The sequence below is a fragment of the Bison bison genome, unplaced genomic scaffold (assembly GCF_000754665.1).
Source record: "Bison bison bison isolate TAMUID 2011002044 unplaced genomic scaffold, Bison_UMD1.0 scf7180017864492, whole genome shotgun sequence".
In the NCBI taxonomy this organism is placed as follows: Eukaryota; Metazoa; Chordata; class Mammalia; order Artiodactyla; family Bovidae; genus Bison; species Bison bison.
In genome coordinates this window covers 6,231,726-6,248,915 of record NW_011495051.1, presented here as the reverse complement: position 1 = coordinate 6,248,915, position 17,190 = coordinate 6,231,726, and the positions used below count along the sequence as shown (strand labels likewise).

The 17,190-nt window shown below is 54.3% G+C and overlaps 1 protein-coding gene across 1 annotated transcript in view; it reads right to left on the bottom strand.

Annotated features, from left to right (window-relative positions):
* ELAVL1 (ELAV like RNA binding protein 1) overlaps positions 1 to 17,063 on the bottom strand; it is a 22,813-nt gene extending 5,750 nt beyond the window's left edge. Inside the window, exons 1-3 of the mRNA XM_010828273.1 lie at positions 16,848 to 17,063; positions 7,084 to 7,187; positions 3,308 to 3,461 (exon numbers count right to left, since the gene is read on the bottom strand). Coding sequence (XP_010826575.1) covers positions 3,308 to 3,461; positions 7,084 to 7,187; positions 16,848 to 17,019 — 430 coding nt within the window. The 5' untranslated portion in view covers positions 17,020 to 17,063. The remainder of the gene's footprint in view (positions 1 to 3,307; positions 3,462 to 7,083; positions 7,188 to 16,847) is intronic.
* Between the last annotated feature and the right edge of the window lie 127 nt (positions 17,064 to 17,190).

Sequence of the window (17,190 nt, the reverse complement as noted above, 5' to 3'; positions counted from 1 at the left end):
GCTAAGTGAGTGTAAGGAACACCCCCAAGTTGGCTCCCATGTCCCACAGGGTCCCATCGATAGTCCCCAGGATGGGCCCAGGGTGGGGGCCAAGGAGGGGTGTGGGGGACTCAGGCATACCAGGCAGGGGCAGCAATGACAAGTTCTACTGCCAGAAGTGGTGTCCCCTCGGGGCCTACTAATAGAATCCCACGCTCTGTTCTGACTGGGAAGAGACATCGTGGGCCCCATGTAAACAAGCAGACGGAAGTCAGGGGCATTCAGGCAGGGGTTCTTCTGCCACAACTGTAACATACTGTGAATGCCAAGTCCTAAAGCACACACCCCAACTTTCCAACCGGGAAATGCTTCCTCCTGGGGGCGCCCCCAGCACAGCACCCTGGGAGGCCACACAGTGGCCCCTGGCAGTCTCAAGGCTGCCCCCACCATGGCTCCATGACTATGTAAGTATGAACTTTAAATGGACATAGCCAGAGATGCTCACTGAGTCAGTGAGACCAGATCCGGAGATTCACATGTGCCAGGCGCAGTCTAGAGCCTGAGCCCATTTTAAAATTTTAGTTCAGAAGGAACACCTGAAAACAAGTACTTGGCATACACTCTTTATTTACTCTTTAACGACACGAACGATGGCTTAGACAGATGGGAACCCGAACGAGATCTAACTGCAGGCAAATCTCATTGGAAGCCACGGCTGGCTGGCTCCCACAGAAAGCTGCCTGCAGGGGACAGTCTCACTCTATTTAGGAAGACCTTGCGATCAAGCAGAGAGAGTGTGTGTGTGCAAGTGTGGCTTCCTTGTCTGGTTTTGTAAAATGACTATCAAATGAAAACTGCCCAAGTGAAAGCAAGAAAACCCAAGTAAAAGAAAGTTACTTAAAGTGAGGGAATATAAACTCAATACTTGGATGAATGTATACATTTTAAAGATGAGTTTTTATTTTTCCTCTAGAGTTTTTGGATTAAGAGCAGAGACCACTAAATGGCACCATCTCTAGATGAGCCAACTATAAAAGTCATTAATTACAACGTATAAAGAAGCAAAGGAAAAAAAAAAAAAACAAAACACTTCTGTCAGCTCAGAAATTATGGTTTTTCTTTTTTCTTTTTTCTTTTTTTAATTAACCAGACCATCTGTTTTTTTCTTTTTAATTACTCAGGCCATTTTTTTAAAAAATTATGGGTTAAGGTTTTTTGAGTGCGTCTCTGTTTCTTTAAAACATACGTCACACGAAAGCAAACCTGACATGCAGACTTGCTCTGTGTCATTCGCGGCCTGGCTGCTGGGCTCCAGAGGGTCCCAACAGAGGAGCACTGAGCAGTGGCATCCTCCAGAGCAGAGAAGGGGAGCCCACAGGCCCACGGGCTTGCTTTCTACTCTCCAGCGTCACATTCCGGCCTAGGGGAGGGCTGTGGAGAGGAGGCCCTGGGGGCTCCTCACATCTCCTGCACCCTCTTCTTGCAAAGTTCCTAAAGACAGGCAGGGGTGTGGAGTGGGGGCCCACATATAAGTGGCAGAAGCTGGTGGGGAGGCCTGAGGGTCTCCCAAAATCTAGGAGACAGCAGCCTTGCAAAGGGAAAGAGGGCAAAATCTCCAGCAAACAGGTGAGTGAACCGCCTGTAGGAGTGACCGCCCTCAGGATGCTGGGGACAAAAGCTCCGTGGCCCAGGGGTGGGGGAGGTGCCCTCAAGGTGGGTGGACTCCAGAGTGGGAGCCGGGCCCTGCTCAGCAGTGCAGGGCTGGACCGAGATGAGCAGAGGCCAGCAGTCCACACAGGACTGGGGAAAGCAGGGCCACAGAAGTGGGATGCGGGCCACCATCACTGGCCGCTCCAGGTCCCCTGACACCCCACTCAGACGCTCCTGTGCAGGAGGGTAAACAGAGGCGCTGACCAGTCAGCAGGGTCACTTGATTGACTGGTACTTGAAGGTAAGGGAGGGGCCAAATGAGGGACCACAGGAACTAGCCTGGCGCAGGGGTTTATACCAAGCACATGGCATTGTCACCTCATGCCCATCCCCGGCCCAGAGCCAGGGGCAGAAAGGCCAGGTGGGTGGAGTCCATGTCCCTGTAGCAGAGCGGGTGTCGGTGCCAGACTGGGGGGTACCCAGATCTGCCAGCGACCTGCACCTGGGGACCACACTCCAGGAGCCTCTGCTCCTTCTCGGGGCCCTGGAGGACTCAAGCTGTCTGCCCCTCTCCAAGCTGGGCTCCAGCCCACACCCAGCTGAGACGGGACAAGGGAGAGTTGGGGACAAGGCTGCGGGCCCCAGAGCGTGCAGCTCAGGGAGGATACGGGAAAACATGCACCCCCACTCTTGTCTGCCACGGGCTGGGACACCCCACCCACCTGCTCCGTGTCTGTTTTCAGCCTCCCAGGGGAGGTCACCTCGGAGCCACGGCTGCTGCAGCCCAACTACCAGTGTGCGCTGACTACCTCAGCTAAGGAGGTGGGGAATATGCTCAGTGCTGGAAGAACATGAAAAAACGACCAGTCAAGTCTATCAGTTTCACCGAGCTCTGGGAGCAGCGGTTTTACTTTCTAGCTGGTCAGCAAATTCCCACTCCTGCAGAAAACAGAGCCGAGGGGCCCAAACATCAGACGTCTCAAGCTCACTGCTTCCCTGACAGAGCCAAGTGTGTGGCTGGCCTGACCCAGGCCCAAGGCTGGTGGAGCAGATGGTCACCTTGAGGGGCGGCTTCTGGGCATGTGGTACTCAGTTCGGTGGGGCCTGAGTGCTGTGTGCAAAGCCCAGAGCCTGAGCTGCTTGTGTCCTGAGCTGAGCTGACCCAAGGGCGGGTAGTGAAGTGGCCAGGACAGCCTGAGAGAGGACATCATGCTGCCTTCGAGCTCTGAATGTGCTACCGGGGTGGGGGTTATTGAGTGGTGGAGACTCAAGAATGACTCCTCAGAAACAGTCCCCTTGGAGCTCTGGGACAATGACAGGTGGGGACTCTGGACCTGGAAAAGAGACTGTACCACACCGCACCCTACTGCCTGCAGTAAGGAGGGCAATGTTTGAGTCCAGGCTGGGATGGGTGGTGCCTGTGGATAGTGCCAGGATCTCTTAGCGTTTTCACTGTAAAAGCCTGGCCGCCCCTCAACTTTCATGTTGGGGCAGCTTTTATGTCACGTAACACCCCGCCCCCGCCAACCTTCCTGGCCTCATTAAACAAAAGCCAATGTCTTCTCACTGTGATTCTGTCCTCATGGCTGGAGTAACTAAAGACAGCCATCTGCCTTCCCAAGGAGACTCGAGCTCTACCCAGAGGAACGCACACTGCATCCCAGGCCAGGCACCGTACCTGTGGTCTGATCCACAAGGACTCGTGAGTTGATGATCCGCCCAAACCGAGAGAACATGTCCTCTACATCCTTCTGGGTCATGTTCCTCGGGAGCCCGCTGATGTACAAGTTGGCGTCTTTGATGACTTCAGAGCTTGGGCGCGCATATGACACCTTGAAAACAAAACCGCTTGCTAGCATTAGGGCAGGTGCATGGCCAAGGCATCCAGGGAGGGTGTTACACCTTCAGGTGAGGGAAAGTCAACCCTGTGGGAGGTCACCTGTGGCAGCCCGTGCTGGCAGCCCGCCTTGGGCCAGGCAGGGACCCTCATGTGCCATGATGCAGCAGATGTCATTCCTATCTCATAGTCGAGAGTCTGGGGGTGCGTGGCTGGCATGGGGCAGGGCAGGGACCAAGCCCGGCTGCCCGTGCTCCTACCTTGGCCTCGGGCCTCTCTGGACAAGAAGCAGGGCTGGAAGGGGACTCTGTCTTACCTGGGAGGGGCCCAGAGGACGGCTGGGGAGAGAGCTGGGTGCTCTGGGAGTGTGACGCCCACCAGGCAGCAGGCCAGCTAGACATGGAGTCCAGATGGGGCCCCGTGGCTGGGGGAACACAGGTGAGTGCTCAACATTAAATGACCCTATGATTTTTGGGGCTTCTGTTTTGCAAAACTGAAGGAAGACTAATAGGAACTTTGCAGTAGTTTAGATAAAACGGTGTGTACGTCCGAGGCTGGGGGCAAGGAAATGTCTTTAGTGTTTCCCGTTTGGGGTGAGAGAAGGGTAGATCTTGTGGGCCACGGAGGGATGGGGCCAAGGCCAGACCTCTGTGGGCAAGGAGTCCCTGGGACAAAGCCCTTCCACCTCTGGCTGAGCAGACAGGACTGTGTCACACCCCACACCTGAGGGAGTCATGACCAAGTCAGGAGGCTGGGGGACAAAGGAGGTAGAAGCAGCAGAGAACCATGTGCTCTGGAAGGGGGAGCAGTTAGACCTGAGTAGAACTCCTCCCTGGGGGTCAAAAAACTGAGACCATACATAACACAGTAGCAGACACGACCTCTCAGGTGTCACTGGGCAGCACAAGGGCACAAACGATAGATGTGTTCCCACCACAACACTCAGGCCTGCCAGGAAGGGCAGGCGTGCAGGGCTACACACGGAGGCCACACCCCCACACACATCCCTTTGTTCACGCGCTCACTGACTCTCACACACTTGAGGCACATTTGGAATATTCCAGAAAAGGAGACGACAGGCACTGCCTTTGCCTGGAAAGCAAGACACAGGCCACAGGGAGAGAGAGAGGGTGAAAGGAGAAAATGGGGTGTGGTCAGAGCCCAGCTCCACCTGAGGGGAGAGTGGAACAGCAGTGACAACATCCCCTGGACGCGTCCCTGCGCTGCAGCCAGGCCTGAGGCACTTTGGGGACACTCTGGGGCAAGACCTGGGGCAGAAGCAGCACTGCCCTCAGAGAAAGAGGCCACCAGGTGGGCGTGGCCATGCGTCTCAACTTCAAGAAGAATACTGGCCACACTCTTATGTCTGCACCTTAACTTTCTGGGTCTACATCCCCCCACAGAACACCTCGCTCAAACTCCTGACAGAGGGAGTCACTCCAACTGTTTCGTGTCAGATTTCAGGCAGGATGGCTGAAGGCAGGAGCTGGGACTCAGGCTGTTCTGCGCTTTCCTGGGATTGGGCCAGGTGAGCAGGAAGTTGTCCCCCAGGATGTCCTGCCTGGCCCCTTGCAGATCCGCCTGGAACAGGCTGCATGTGGGGTCTGCCCTCGGCTTTTGGTGAAGGACGCTGTGGGAAAGAACATTCCCAGACCAGTGCCAGTGGAGTGCTGTGGTGGCCGGCGCTGGCCGTGGTTGCGATCACCTCTTAATAAAGCCCGGGGAGGAAATGCTTTCAGAGCCAAGTGCACTTCAGTCCCTTCCAGCCTTGGTGTCTCCAGGGACTCTGATGACTACTGCAGCTTCCTGTCCTCTCCAGCTACTGTCCAGATCAGAGTCAAATCAGAATCCAAGAAGACAGCAGCAGTGAGCCCGTCCACCCGTGGCAGGCACGCCCGACTGGATCCGCGACACTGCCCAGAACCCTCTCTTAAGCTCCCGCACCACCTGCTTCCTTGCCTCTGGCAGGTCCACTGTCCTATTCTTGGGAAACCCTCCTGTGAGAGGTTTTTAAAGAACACAAGACTTCTGAATTACATCCTCCCACAAATTCCCGTTGGGAGTCCTGACCCCAGGACCTCGGAGTGTGACCTCATTAGAAACAGGATCGTGATAGATCCAATTCATGATGATGAGTTCAGAGCAGAGTAAGATGGCCCCAGATCAACGATGGGGGGTCCTTATAAAAAGGAGACATCTGGACACAGATATGCACACAGGGGGAACCCCGTGTGAAGACGAAGGCAGAGACTGGGGTGACACTTCTATAAGCTGAGAACCACTCAAGATCCAGTGACCACCAGGCACTGGGAGGGGCAGGGACCAGACCCTCTCACACAGCTCACGGCCCTCAGAGGGCACTCAGACTTCTGGCCCCTCGAGCTACCTGAGGATCTGGAAGATGCAGAGGTTGAACAAGGCAACCTTGTTCCAGGGGCTTCGGGTTGAGGGAGATGCTCTGGAGACTCTGGTGGGTGCCTGTCTCAGGCATGAGGGCCTCGCCAGGTCTGTGGGTGAGGGCCGGTGGGCACAGCACAGGAGGAGCTATTGCAGGAAGCCCGGCCAGGGTCCCTCGTGGAGTGGGAAGAGGGGGCATGTTCTACAGCAGGGCTGGGCACGGAGTGAAGATCAGGAAAACCCAAAGCTGGTCCAGGGGTGGACAGAGCCTGAAGACAGACACCTGGGGGTGGGGAGGGGTGAGACTGAGAAAAGGAAGGTGTGGTCAGCGATGGCAGGTTGAGAGGAAGGTGGGAGGGTCTGTCCGGGGAAGCCTGGAGGACTCGCCAACTTGTCCCAGGAACCCACCTCAGCCCCTGATTAGGGAATGACGCTTCTGACAGTCTGTCCAGGCTACCCCGTCGTGCTGCATGGCTCTCTCCCTTCCCTCAAGTCACCTCAAGTCATCAAGAAGACCCCCACAGGACACAGCACCCCCAACTGGTGACACCTACCTTGGCACACACCTGGTGTCATATTTATCACCTGTGTGCACCTGTGCACATGCAGATACTCAGCCTGCCCTACAAGGGCGTGGAAATGGTTTTGTTCACTGAGTGGCACACAGTGGGCAACTCCTAAATGTTGCCAGTGACTGCTGAGTGAGCTGATACGAGGACCGTAACTGCTGGGACGGGGCAGGAAGGGGAGCCTGAGGCCGGGGCAGATGGGCAGTGCTGCCACCGCTGCAACAATGACCAGGTCCAAGTGGGAAGGTGGCGCTGGCCCAATGCACACTCGGCAGGAGGACAGCAGTGCTGGGCCGGTAGAGGAGACTGGCAGGGAGGTCTTCATGTCAGGGGGCTGCTGTGAGCCAACACGCCAGGGACACCGGGGTCGGGGAGGGGCGGTCCCATGCAAGTCCTTTCCGGGGATCCTCCCTTTGCAGGTGGGGCTGAGGAGCCAGAGGAACAAGGGCTGGGACAGTCACCACCTGACACGGGTCTCACACAAGCCGACAGGAGATGCCCTGGAAGTGCCCAGGCTCTGAGGGGCAACTGTGCTAACGGTGCCAAGACAGTGATGGGGAGATAAAAGCTTGGGTCTTTCACTAAGGCCAGGGCTCAACACAGATCTCTGTGCAGCTCGGAACCAATGAGATGATGATTGCAGCTCTTTACCTTAATGGTTTTTGACTGGAGCCGCAGGCCATTCAGTGTATTTATCGCTCTCTCTGCATCCTTGGCAGTCACGTAGTTCACAAAGCCGTAGCCCAAGCTGTGTCCTGTGTGGAGAACATGTGCACATCAGTGAGCCACTGGGAGCCAGCCAGCCAGCGAGGGGTAGGGGAGAAAGGAGGGGAGAGAGAGACAGAGAGGATGGACAGGGCTGCACCTGGCTGGGCTCAAAAGGACAAGACCAGAGAGAAGGTGACCAAGGAAACACAAGAGCTAAAAGCCATGGCTTCTGGGAAGGAGGGGTTAGAGGTCAACAGTTAAGAGTCTGGACTGATGGTTTATTCGTGACACCACCTTGGCAAACTTGCACATTTTCTGCAAAGAACAAACCTATAAAATGTGACTTTTGTAATTGAGCATCCTGGGGAGCCCATCACCAAAGCAGGGCTGAGGATCTGTTCCATTGGTGCTGGCTGCTCTGTGCAGCCCCCAGTGGGGGGGACCTGGGATGGGGGGTGTGGAGGACAGTCACGGCAGCAGACAGGACAGGCGGGGGGGGGGAACCCGCCGATGACCAGATGTCAGTGTCCAGGCTGTTTTCCGCCCCTGCTGTGCTGGAGTGGGAAGGTCTGCTGGGCTCTGGCGCCCCCCAGTGTCGGTTCCCTTCACTTTCCTGAACTGAAAGTCCAGCTGCAGGAGGAGGAAGTACAGGGGTAACCAGCGCTGAGGGCAGCCTGGCCACCAGAGTCCCCTTTGGCAGCACCTCCTACGGTGACAGCATCATCAGCCGATGCCCAGGGGCATCATAAGGCCAGTGCAAACCTCAGTTCTTCCCAAAGAAATCCAGGGTTACAGGCAGGGTATCCCACCCCTTCTCAGGTAACCACTGGGAAGTGGTGGGGTGACCACCAACTGGATGCACAGGAGCGACCAGGCACGACAGGAGCTGTGGGCCTCTAGGAGACCCTGAGAGAAGCAATGGGTGACGGTCAGAGTGGGAGGAACCCGACGCCTTCCCTACAGAGGAGCAGGAGGAGGTCCCGAGAAGAGAACGGCCACCAAGCCCGCATCTTACCCCTCCCTGCGCCATGTCAGTGGGCACACCCCGTGCACCGGCCTCTGCTCTCAGCAGAGACAGTGGGTGAGCAGGAGAGACGACTGCTCTCCCCGAGTCCTGTACACACACACGTGCCCACTGGATGATTAAAACAGAAGGCGTGAGCCACCAGCAGGCAGAGATCTGCACAGCAGATGAGCTGGCTCTGCCCACTTCACCAGCTGAACCCAGGCTCATCTTGCCATTAATGAGACCTGCCATTAATGAGAGCCTAACCCACTGCCGTCACCTTGAAACAAACAACAATACTTTATGTTTTAGATTTAAAGAAAAATTACAAAGATGATGCAGCGTTCCCACATACTCCACACCCATGTTCCCTATTAGTAACATCTCATCCTAGGATGGTATATTTGTCACATTAGTGAATTGGTACCGATGTTCACATCTGAGCCAGACCACCTGAATTTTCCCCTAATGTCCTTTTCTATCCCAGGACACCATCCAGGGTCCCCCGTGACAATGAGCTGCCAATTATCCTTACACTCTTCTTGGCAGGGACAGTTTCTCACACCTTTCTTATTTTTGATGACCTTGACAGCTGTGAGGACTGGTCCAGAAATTTTGTAGACTCTCCATCAGCTTGGGTTTGTCGGAAGATTTCCTGTGGTCAGACTGGGGTTATACTGGGCTTTTAGGAGGAAGGTCACAGAGTAAAGAGCCCTTCTCATGCCATCGTTCTGGGGTGTGTGCTGTCCACAGGGCTCATCCTGTTTGATGCTGGCCTTGACCCCGGTCTCACCAGTCTCTTTGTGTGCGGCCTGCACATTGTGAGTGCCCTGTGGAGTCACACCCTCCCCACTTCAGGGCAGAGAAGCTACACAAACTACTGGTGATTCTGCAAGGGCTACTTTCTCCTGCCCTGTCCGGGCCATCTTCTTCGCTGTTCTCTGTCATTTCATGTTCCTGCCCCTCCTACAAGGCCAATCCCAAGGCTGGGCCACCTGTGCCCATGGCTCCTGGCACTTCTGGTGCCAGGCCGTGTTCTCGTGCCTTCTGCTGCAACTGGTTCCTCCTGGCGTCTGGACAGGGCCCGCCCCCCACCCTCAGTTGCCGATTCCTCCCTGCCCTCCCACCTTGGCCGGCCGCACCAACACCAACTGGCCCTCAGGGTGTGCCCACAGAGTTTTAGGACACAGCTCCAGAAACCCTCAGTGGCACTGGGCACTGCCAACCTGCCTGAGGTGCCACCTCCTCCAGAATGTGACTGCAACGCCAACTGACCCTCCCCAGGCTCCTCGTCCTCTGCTCACTCCATCAAGATGGTCCATAAGGCTCTACCTTTGCCCTTATCCCTATTATCCGAGCTTCCTGGGTGACCTCCTTGACCACCGTGTGGCCACAGCTAACAATGTCATCTAGGAAGTCACACACTTTTGACAATGGCCACTGGCTCCTTCCCCTGCTCCCCCTCCACTCTTCTCAACAAGCCAATGTGTACTCACTGAACACCCACTATGTGCTGGGCTGCGTGCCAGGCTGGCCAGGGGTTTAATGATCATCACCAAGGATAGCTCCTGCCATAATGAAATTCACATCCCACTGAGTAAGTCAGACAACAAATGAGCAAGAAACTAACAGACAAAGCTACACTCAGGTGCTACCAGGGGATCTCCATGGTGGAGTGAAAGGATGGACAGGACGGGTCCAGGGGAGACAGGTGGTCAGGAGTGTGTGTCCCTTGAGGAGGGGGTATGAGAAGCATACCCGCTCCCTGCGGTGGCTGGAGGCGAGTATTCTGGCAGAAGAGCAAGCACCAAGCTTCTGTGGCACAGACGACTCAGGAGTGCTCTAGGAAACAAAAGGCGGCCGGCGGCTAAACCCAATGAGTTAGGGGCCTGGCCTGGAGGCAGCTGCTGGGTGGAGCACGGCAGCAGCAGGGCTGAGGCCAGTGTAGAGACCACAGGAACCCATGAGCCAGACCAGGTGTGAGATGAGGACCCCAGCAGGCAGGGGTGAGCAGGAGGGAGAGCCACCAAGCGGACTTGCCAGTGGGCTGATGGGGAGGGAGCTCTGGCAGCAAAGGTCCCTAAAGCACCAGCACTCCCGGGCTGGGACTGGCTCTGTCCCCTAGTCTGCTCTCCTCTCTGTGGTGGGCACCTCTGTGCGCCGAGAGGGAGGTGGGTGAGGAATGAAGGGGAGCCTGTGGTTCTGCCCACTGGGTAAGGCTGGAGACTAAAGTGTCAACAGTGGTGAACGCCCACCTCCATGCATCCTTTCTTTCACCATAACCAACTGCTCTCAACTCCGGCCGCTTGTTAGAATCAGCAGGACGGCTGCTACAAACCATTACTGCCCAGGCCACATCCCGGACCAAGGACAGGGGGCTGGGGAGGCAGGAGCAGGGACAGCTTCAGCAGTTTGTAAAGCCCCTCAAGGACTCTACTGCCAAGCCCAGGTTGAGAACTCCCGCTGGCAGTGCCTGAAGGGAGTGGGCCAGTTATGCAGAAGAGCCAGACTGGAGGGGCTGTGCTCAGAGCAGGCAACTGGGGGAAGGCCCTCACTTCCCAAGTTACCATTTCTCTAACAGGGTCCGCCAGCCACCTGGGGAAACGATGCAGCTCCCTAGGGTGCTCCTCAGTCCAGAATCCAGGACGTGGGGTAGGGTGGGGATCCCCACTTCCAAGCTCCTTACAGATGACTTTCCGGTGACCTAGAGGCCACTGGAGTCAGTGCCATGAAGGCAGGTCAGTGGCTGCCCCTCACCCCCTTGAGGGGCGATGGGAGACCAACCCTGAACAAGGGGGCTGAGGTCTGGTGGGCGAGCAGGGGCACTCTGGGGTAAGCGTGGTCAGGGCGTGGATCCTGCACAGGTGCTGGGCTTCAGGCGGCTGAAGCCTGCCAGAGCCAGGGTGGAGTCTAGCGGAAAGGGGACAGGCAGGGGAGGAGGGCCAACAAACCCTGGGCCTGGTGGAGGTGCGTGGGAGGCCAGCTCCCCTCATTTGGGGTTCCAACTGCCCGGTACCAGCACTGCCCCCTCCGGAAAGGCTCAAACTCCCCAGCTGGCTGACTCGGTGGATCTGGGTGGGGCCTCGGACGTGTTTCTCCTGGTCCCCAGGCACCGCTAATGCTCAGGGGCTGGCCGAGAGCCACTGCCCTGGAGAAAGCAAGGCCGCCTCCATGCAGAGCGCTCAGATGCTGGGCTGGGCGACCCCTGGGCCAGGACCCTCCTGTTTCCAAATGTCTCCTCTCTTTTTAGACAAGGGTTAAGACTACAAGACAATTCCACGGCATCTCACCTTGCTTCTGCAGACCAGAGCAGCCAGACATCATGTTTTAACCCCTCAGTGTTCCTCATGCTGACCTGGGGTGCCCAGTTGAGGAAGGTGAGCACCCCATGGACAGGGCACTCCTTTGCAGCATGAGACTGGGGTGCAGTCGAGTCCTTTCTCTAAAGGCCCACGGGGGCTCAAGGGATGACATCACTGAGGGAGAGACTCTGTCTTGGGGGCGATGAGTGAATTAATTAGGCAATAAATAAGAAACAGCAAATGTCCCCAAAGGAAAGAAGATGGGCAAAGGACAAAAAGAGTTCTTACATAAAAGAGTATAAACAGCCAGAACGGATGAACTTCACAAGAAATGCAGACTGTCACCACACTCAGATGTCATTTTTCACTTAAGATGTGAGAAACCCTGCCCGGCATCAAGGATGCCAGGGCCAAGCAGAGGGCATGTGAACCGGAAAGCCCCTGGAGGGCCAGCTGGCAATACGGGTCAACAGCTTCTAGACAGTACCCGCTCTCCCCTCTGAGGGTTCACTTCTAGGAAGACTGCCTACAGAAATAACTGGTGAGCCAAGATTTGTGCCAGGGTATTAACCTCAGTGGGGCTTGTAGCTATAGAAAAGCAGTTACAACCTGTCATAAACTCAGAATAGCCTGTAACCACTGTGACCACAAGACAGCGTAAGTCCAGTGACAGGGAGAGATGTTCACAGATAGAGGAGGAAGAGACAGCTTGGGAGGTGCAAACCGATTTCTGTAAAAGCACATGACTGCTCACAACCATAAATATGTAAAGAAAAAGCTATGGACAGACACGAGCCAAAAAGCTAACAGTAGTGGGATTATGCGTAATTTAAACTTTTCTTCCTGCTTGTCTCATGTTAAACTCTTTTTCTGTAAGGATGGAGATGATTTCTATTGAGAAAAAAAGTGGTCAGCTGGACGGGTGTGGAAGTGTATCTTTGCGGAGGGAGCAGTACTGAAGTCACAGGAGTGTGGCAGGAGGGTGTGTCTGGGAGATGACAAGCAGTGGATCCCACTCAAGAGGAGGGTGAGTGTGGGCTGCAGTGGCTAGGGGTGAGGGGTCTCAAGGAGGCTTGGAAACACAGGCTGGGGTGTGGGCTCTATCCTGACCAGAAGTGCAAGCCAATGAGACAGAAGCTGAGTGGGAAGGCTGAAGGCTGTGGACCAGTGACCAGTAACCAGTATGACACGGTCCAGGAGGGTGCAGACTGGTCATGGTGCCCCGCGGGCCACATGACATCTGCAGACGGGCTTAGATACCAGGACAGAGAGCAGGGCAGGCTGCACAGTAAGGCCAAGTAGTGACTGTGGATGGAACAGGCAACAACAAAACAGGAGGGGCCCGGCTGGTCAGAAACACTCTGTATCTCGAGGCCAGCACACTGAACATCCCCACATCCAGCCACCATCTTGTCCCACCGCCTCCCACCCCCAGTGCCTGGCCCCTGGTTGGCACTCATAAGAGGCTTGCTGAATGAATGACTGCCCATGCCGATCTGCATTCTCCCCCAGCCCCAGGCCCACTCAGTCATTCATTCACTCCACAAAAACTGATTATGTCACATCTGGGGATACCAGAGGGTCCATGCCTCTGAGAACCATAAGGACCTACTGGATAAGCAAGTTCCAACTTCAGTGCCTTGTGGAAACCCATGCTGGCTGATTGCCATGGGGACCCAGAGGAGCCTGTATCGTCAACTAGATCAGGCCAGGAAAGACATCCCAGAGCAAATGGGGCCCAGGTGAGTGACAGGACACATTACTGTCACTGGGGTGCTAGAGATCCCACTGTCACAGTCAGGAGCATGGTCTGGAGGGAGCACGGAAGGCCAGCTGAGAGCCTAAAGCAGCAAGTCAGGCAGAAGATGATGTGGCCTGCTCTAAGGTGATGGCAGGAGGGACGGCGGAAAAGGGATGGAAACATTCAGGGACACAGGTCAAAGGTCATGCTTAGATTTCTGACTGGAGCCACTGAGTAGACAGTGGTGCCATCGGCTAAGATGGAAACCTGGGAAACAAGCGGTTGGCTTGTGGGAGACTCAAGGTCAGTCTGGGAAACACTGAGAGGCTGAAGGCCCTGGAGCTTGGAAGAATTTCTGGTTGCCAAGAGAGGTGGCACAGCTGCATGTCAGGCTAAGCTCAGGGGTGTATCCACTCACCCTAGTGTTGGCCTAGGAAGAAGAGGAGGCTAAGGAATAAGTCAAGGACTGCCTAGGTCAACGGCTGGGAAGAGCTGCAAGAGAGACAGAAAGTGGGATGGGTGCCTCAGAGGTAGGAGAAAGCCAGGCTCATGAATCTGAGGGAAGAGGAAGCTTCTTTCTGTAAGGAAGAGACAGAAGACATGGTTCCGTGAACAGCAGAGGGTGGATGTCAGCCAGAGGAGCTTCTCATCTGGGGGCTATTCTGCACTTCTGGGGACCTCTTTTGGTTTTCACAACTTAGAAGGCGCCCCCAGCACCTACAGGGCTGAGGCTAGGGAAGCAACCTACAGGGCAGAGGCTAGGGAAGCAACCTACAGGATGGCCCTCCCTCAAGACTTACCCAGTTTCAAACATCAAGTGGAGAAACCCTGAGCTACAGGGGGTCCGGGCATCGAGCAAGGACTCTTAAAGACAACAGAGACTGGAGCGTGTTTGAATGCTGGTGGCAGATCCTGGAAAGACCCAGAAAAGTAGGTACTTGCATAACTTGAGGTTCTTTGGATGCTGAGACGGGAAGGGATCTAGGACACAGGTGAAATGGCTGTTACGCGAGAGGAATCGGGGCCTGAGGGGAGAATATGTGCTGAAATGGCTCATGTAGGGCACGGAGATGTCCATGTTGCAAGCTTGGCTGAGGTTTGACTGGACAAGGTGCCTGTCTGCCATGATGCAAGAGTCTTTTTGGGATGGGTACCTGAGCCAGGCTGGGAGAAAGCAGACTGAGAAAGGTAACCATGTCCAGGGCTTCACCAGAGGAATATAACAGAGGACAAGATGGAGTGAGAACCAGCCTTGAAGAAGTTATCACACACTGGTGCCAAGAGGAGAAAAGCGAATGAGGTAAGTTTTCCATAAAATTAAGTTCATTCAATTTAAAGAACTACTAGCAAGGACTGCGGTTTCCCAGGTGGCTTAGCAGTAAAGAATCTGCCAATGCAGGAGACTCAGATTCAGTCCCTGGGTCAGTAAGATCCCCTGAAGAAGGAAATGGCAACCCACTCAAGTTTTCTTGCCTGGAGAATCCCATGGACAGAGGGGCCTGGCGGGCTACAGTCCATGGAGTTACAGAGTCAACACGACTGAGAGACTAAACAACAGCAGCAGCAGGGACTTCCCTGGTCCAGGGGCTAAGACTCTGCGCTCCTAATGCAGTAAGCCCAGGTTCGATCCCTGGTCAGGGAACTAGATCCCACATGCTGCAACTAAGACCTGGAGCAACCAAATCATAAATAGATAGATATATATGCGTGTGTGTGTGTATATATATATATTTTAAATTTAAATAAAGAACTATAAGATGGGAGATGCAGAGCTGAAATGTCAACCCAGGCTCATCTACTCTACAACTCCCAATGCATTACACTCAAACTTACCCAGAGAGCAGAAAATCTTTATTTCTGAACGGAAATAATTTCCAAATCATGCCTGTGCTGATTTCACTGGTTCTCAAAACCAGTTCTCTCTGGACTCATCTCACCAAATCTAGGTGTTCCTATTAACATAGCTCTAATGCCTTTGAAAAACGCCAACAAGCCAAGAGACAGAGGAGTCAGGAATATTGCCGGGACTGAAAATTTCCTTCTGCCAGAACACAAGAGGAGAAAGGCAAGACTCAGAAGCAGCGCAGAAGAACTTTAAAACCTCTCTGAACAAGGATTCTTATTAAGGATGGTCTTCTGGAACTGGAGACAGAGAGGAATTTCTGTCTGACATTCCAACACTGTTCAATTTTGTGTATTATCTAAAGCCCCTATTTTGAAGACATGTAATAAACTGCAGACTCTCAGAATTTGGAGGATCATTAAAGGACTCTGAGTTCAAAGTCCTCTCTCTGGGACTTCCCTACTGATCCAGTGGCTGAGACTCCGAGCTCCCAGTGCAGGGGCCCGGATTCAACCCCTGGTCAGGGAACTGAGAGCTCACATGCTGCAACTAAGACCCAGTGCAGCCAAATAAACAATCAAATAAAAACAAAACCTTGTTTTAAAAACAAAAAACCAAAATCCTCCTCTGACGAACTAACTCCCTGTACCGTGGTCAGCCAGCCTCTACGGGACTCACCTTGGGGACAGGCATCTTAGAGTTACTGGCAAATGCTGAGAGTTGATGAAACAGGACAATGGGTACATGGGGTTCAATAGAATTACTCTAATGTAAACTTAAATCTTGGGTTGGCCAAAAAGTTCAGGTTTTTCCATAAGATGCTACAGAGAAACCCGAACGAACTCTTTGGCCAACCCAATATAATATTTCCATAATAAATATGACTTTTGACTTGAAATTATTTTTCAGTGTAGGGAATCAAGATCTTACAAGCCAGGGTGGGAGCCAGAGCACTGCTGAGAGGACTGGCCATTCCTCAGAAGAGCTGGACAGAGATGAGGGGGAGGAGGGGGGAGAGGGAGGTAAAGGAGGGCTCCCCAAACGTACCTCCCTGGGAAGGAAAGAAAGCAAGTGCTTCACAGCCCCAGGTCTCTTCACATTTCTCTCTAGAAACCTTGCAACCTTGCTCTCAGAACAGAGGCCTCCTTACAGAGGGCCTTACCAGGTACTGGCCTTCTGCAAACCCTTAGGCAGTAGGTAGCATCGTGAGGAAGGCAGGTGCCACCACCCCCACTTCGTGGATGGGGACACTGAGGCGCTGTGGGAGGGTGGAGCTTTGCGCCTGCCTGCCTGCCAAATCCACGGCCCACCCATGATCCTCTGCTCCCCTGCTCCAACCCCCGTGAGAGTTCAAGCTCAGTTTCAGATGTTCAAGTTGACAGCACGAGAACAGAGAGTCAGGGTGGCCCAAACCTAGCGAAGGGCTGCCCACAGGGGACTGACTCAGTGCTCTGCTGCAGGTCTGACCTTGAATGCACTGCCTGAGAAGATGGGCTGGGCCTGCCCCAGGCAGGACACTGGCTAGGGTCCCTCTGCAGCTGGAACCATGCCCCTTCCAGCTCTCACAGCATCCCCGTTTCTCCTTCCTGTCTCCTCATCTTCCCTCCCCTCCCACTGTCTTGTTTTGTACATATTCTCCATCTCAGGATGGATTTTTCCTCCTTTGGGAACCTACAGCCAATCTTACACCAGGAAGGGAGCAAAACAGAGTTGAGATAAAAATGAAACTTCCTGGCTAAGAAACAGGGCTTGGTGGGACTGCCCCAGATACCGCCCCCCCGCCCAACACACACAAAAATGGCTCTGTTTCTTCACCTGCCACTTTATCCCGAATAAGTTTTGCAGATTCCACTTCACCAATACTGCTGAACAGACTTCGTAGCTCATCCTGGGTCATGTTCTGAGGGAGGTAGTTGACGATCAGATTTGTTCTTCCGATGTCGTCCCTGCAGTCTTCGGCCATGTGGTCTTCATAACCATTAGACATTGTATTTTTTTAAAAAAATCTGCAGGGGGAGGAAAAAATGAAGTAAATTCCAAACGTTCCCACTGCAGGATATCAAAGCAATGCTCATGACTGTGTTTGCACTTAAGACATTTTTCTTTTCAATGCTACAAGTTCAACTTATGTCCACGCAAAAACCTGCATGAGGTTGTT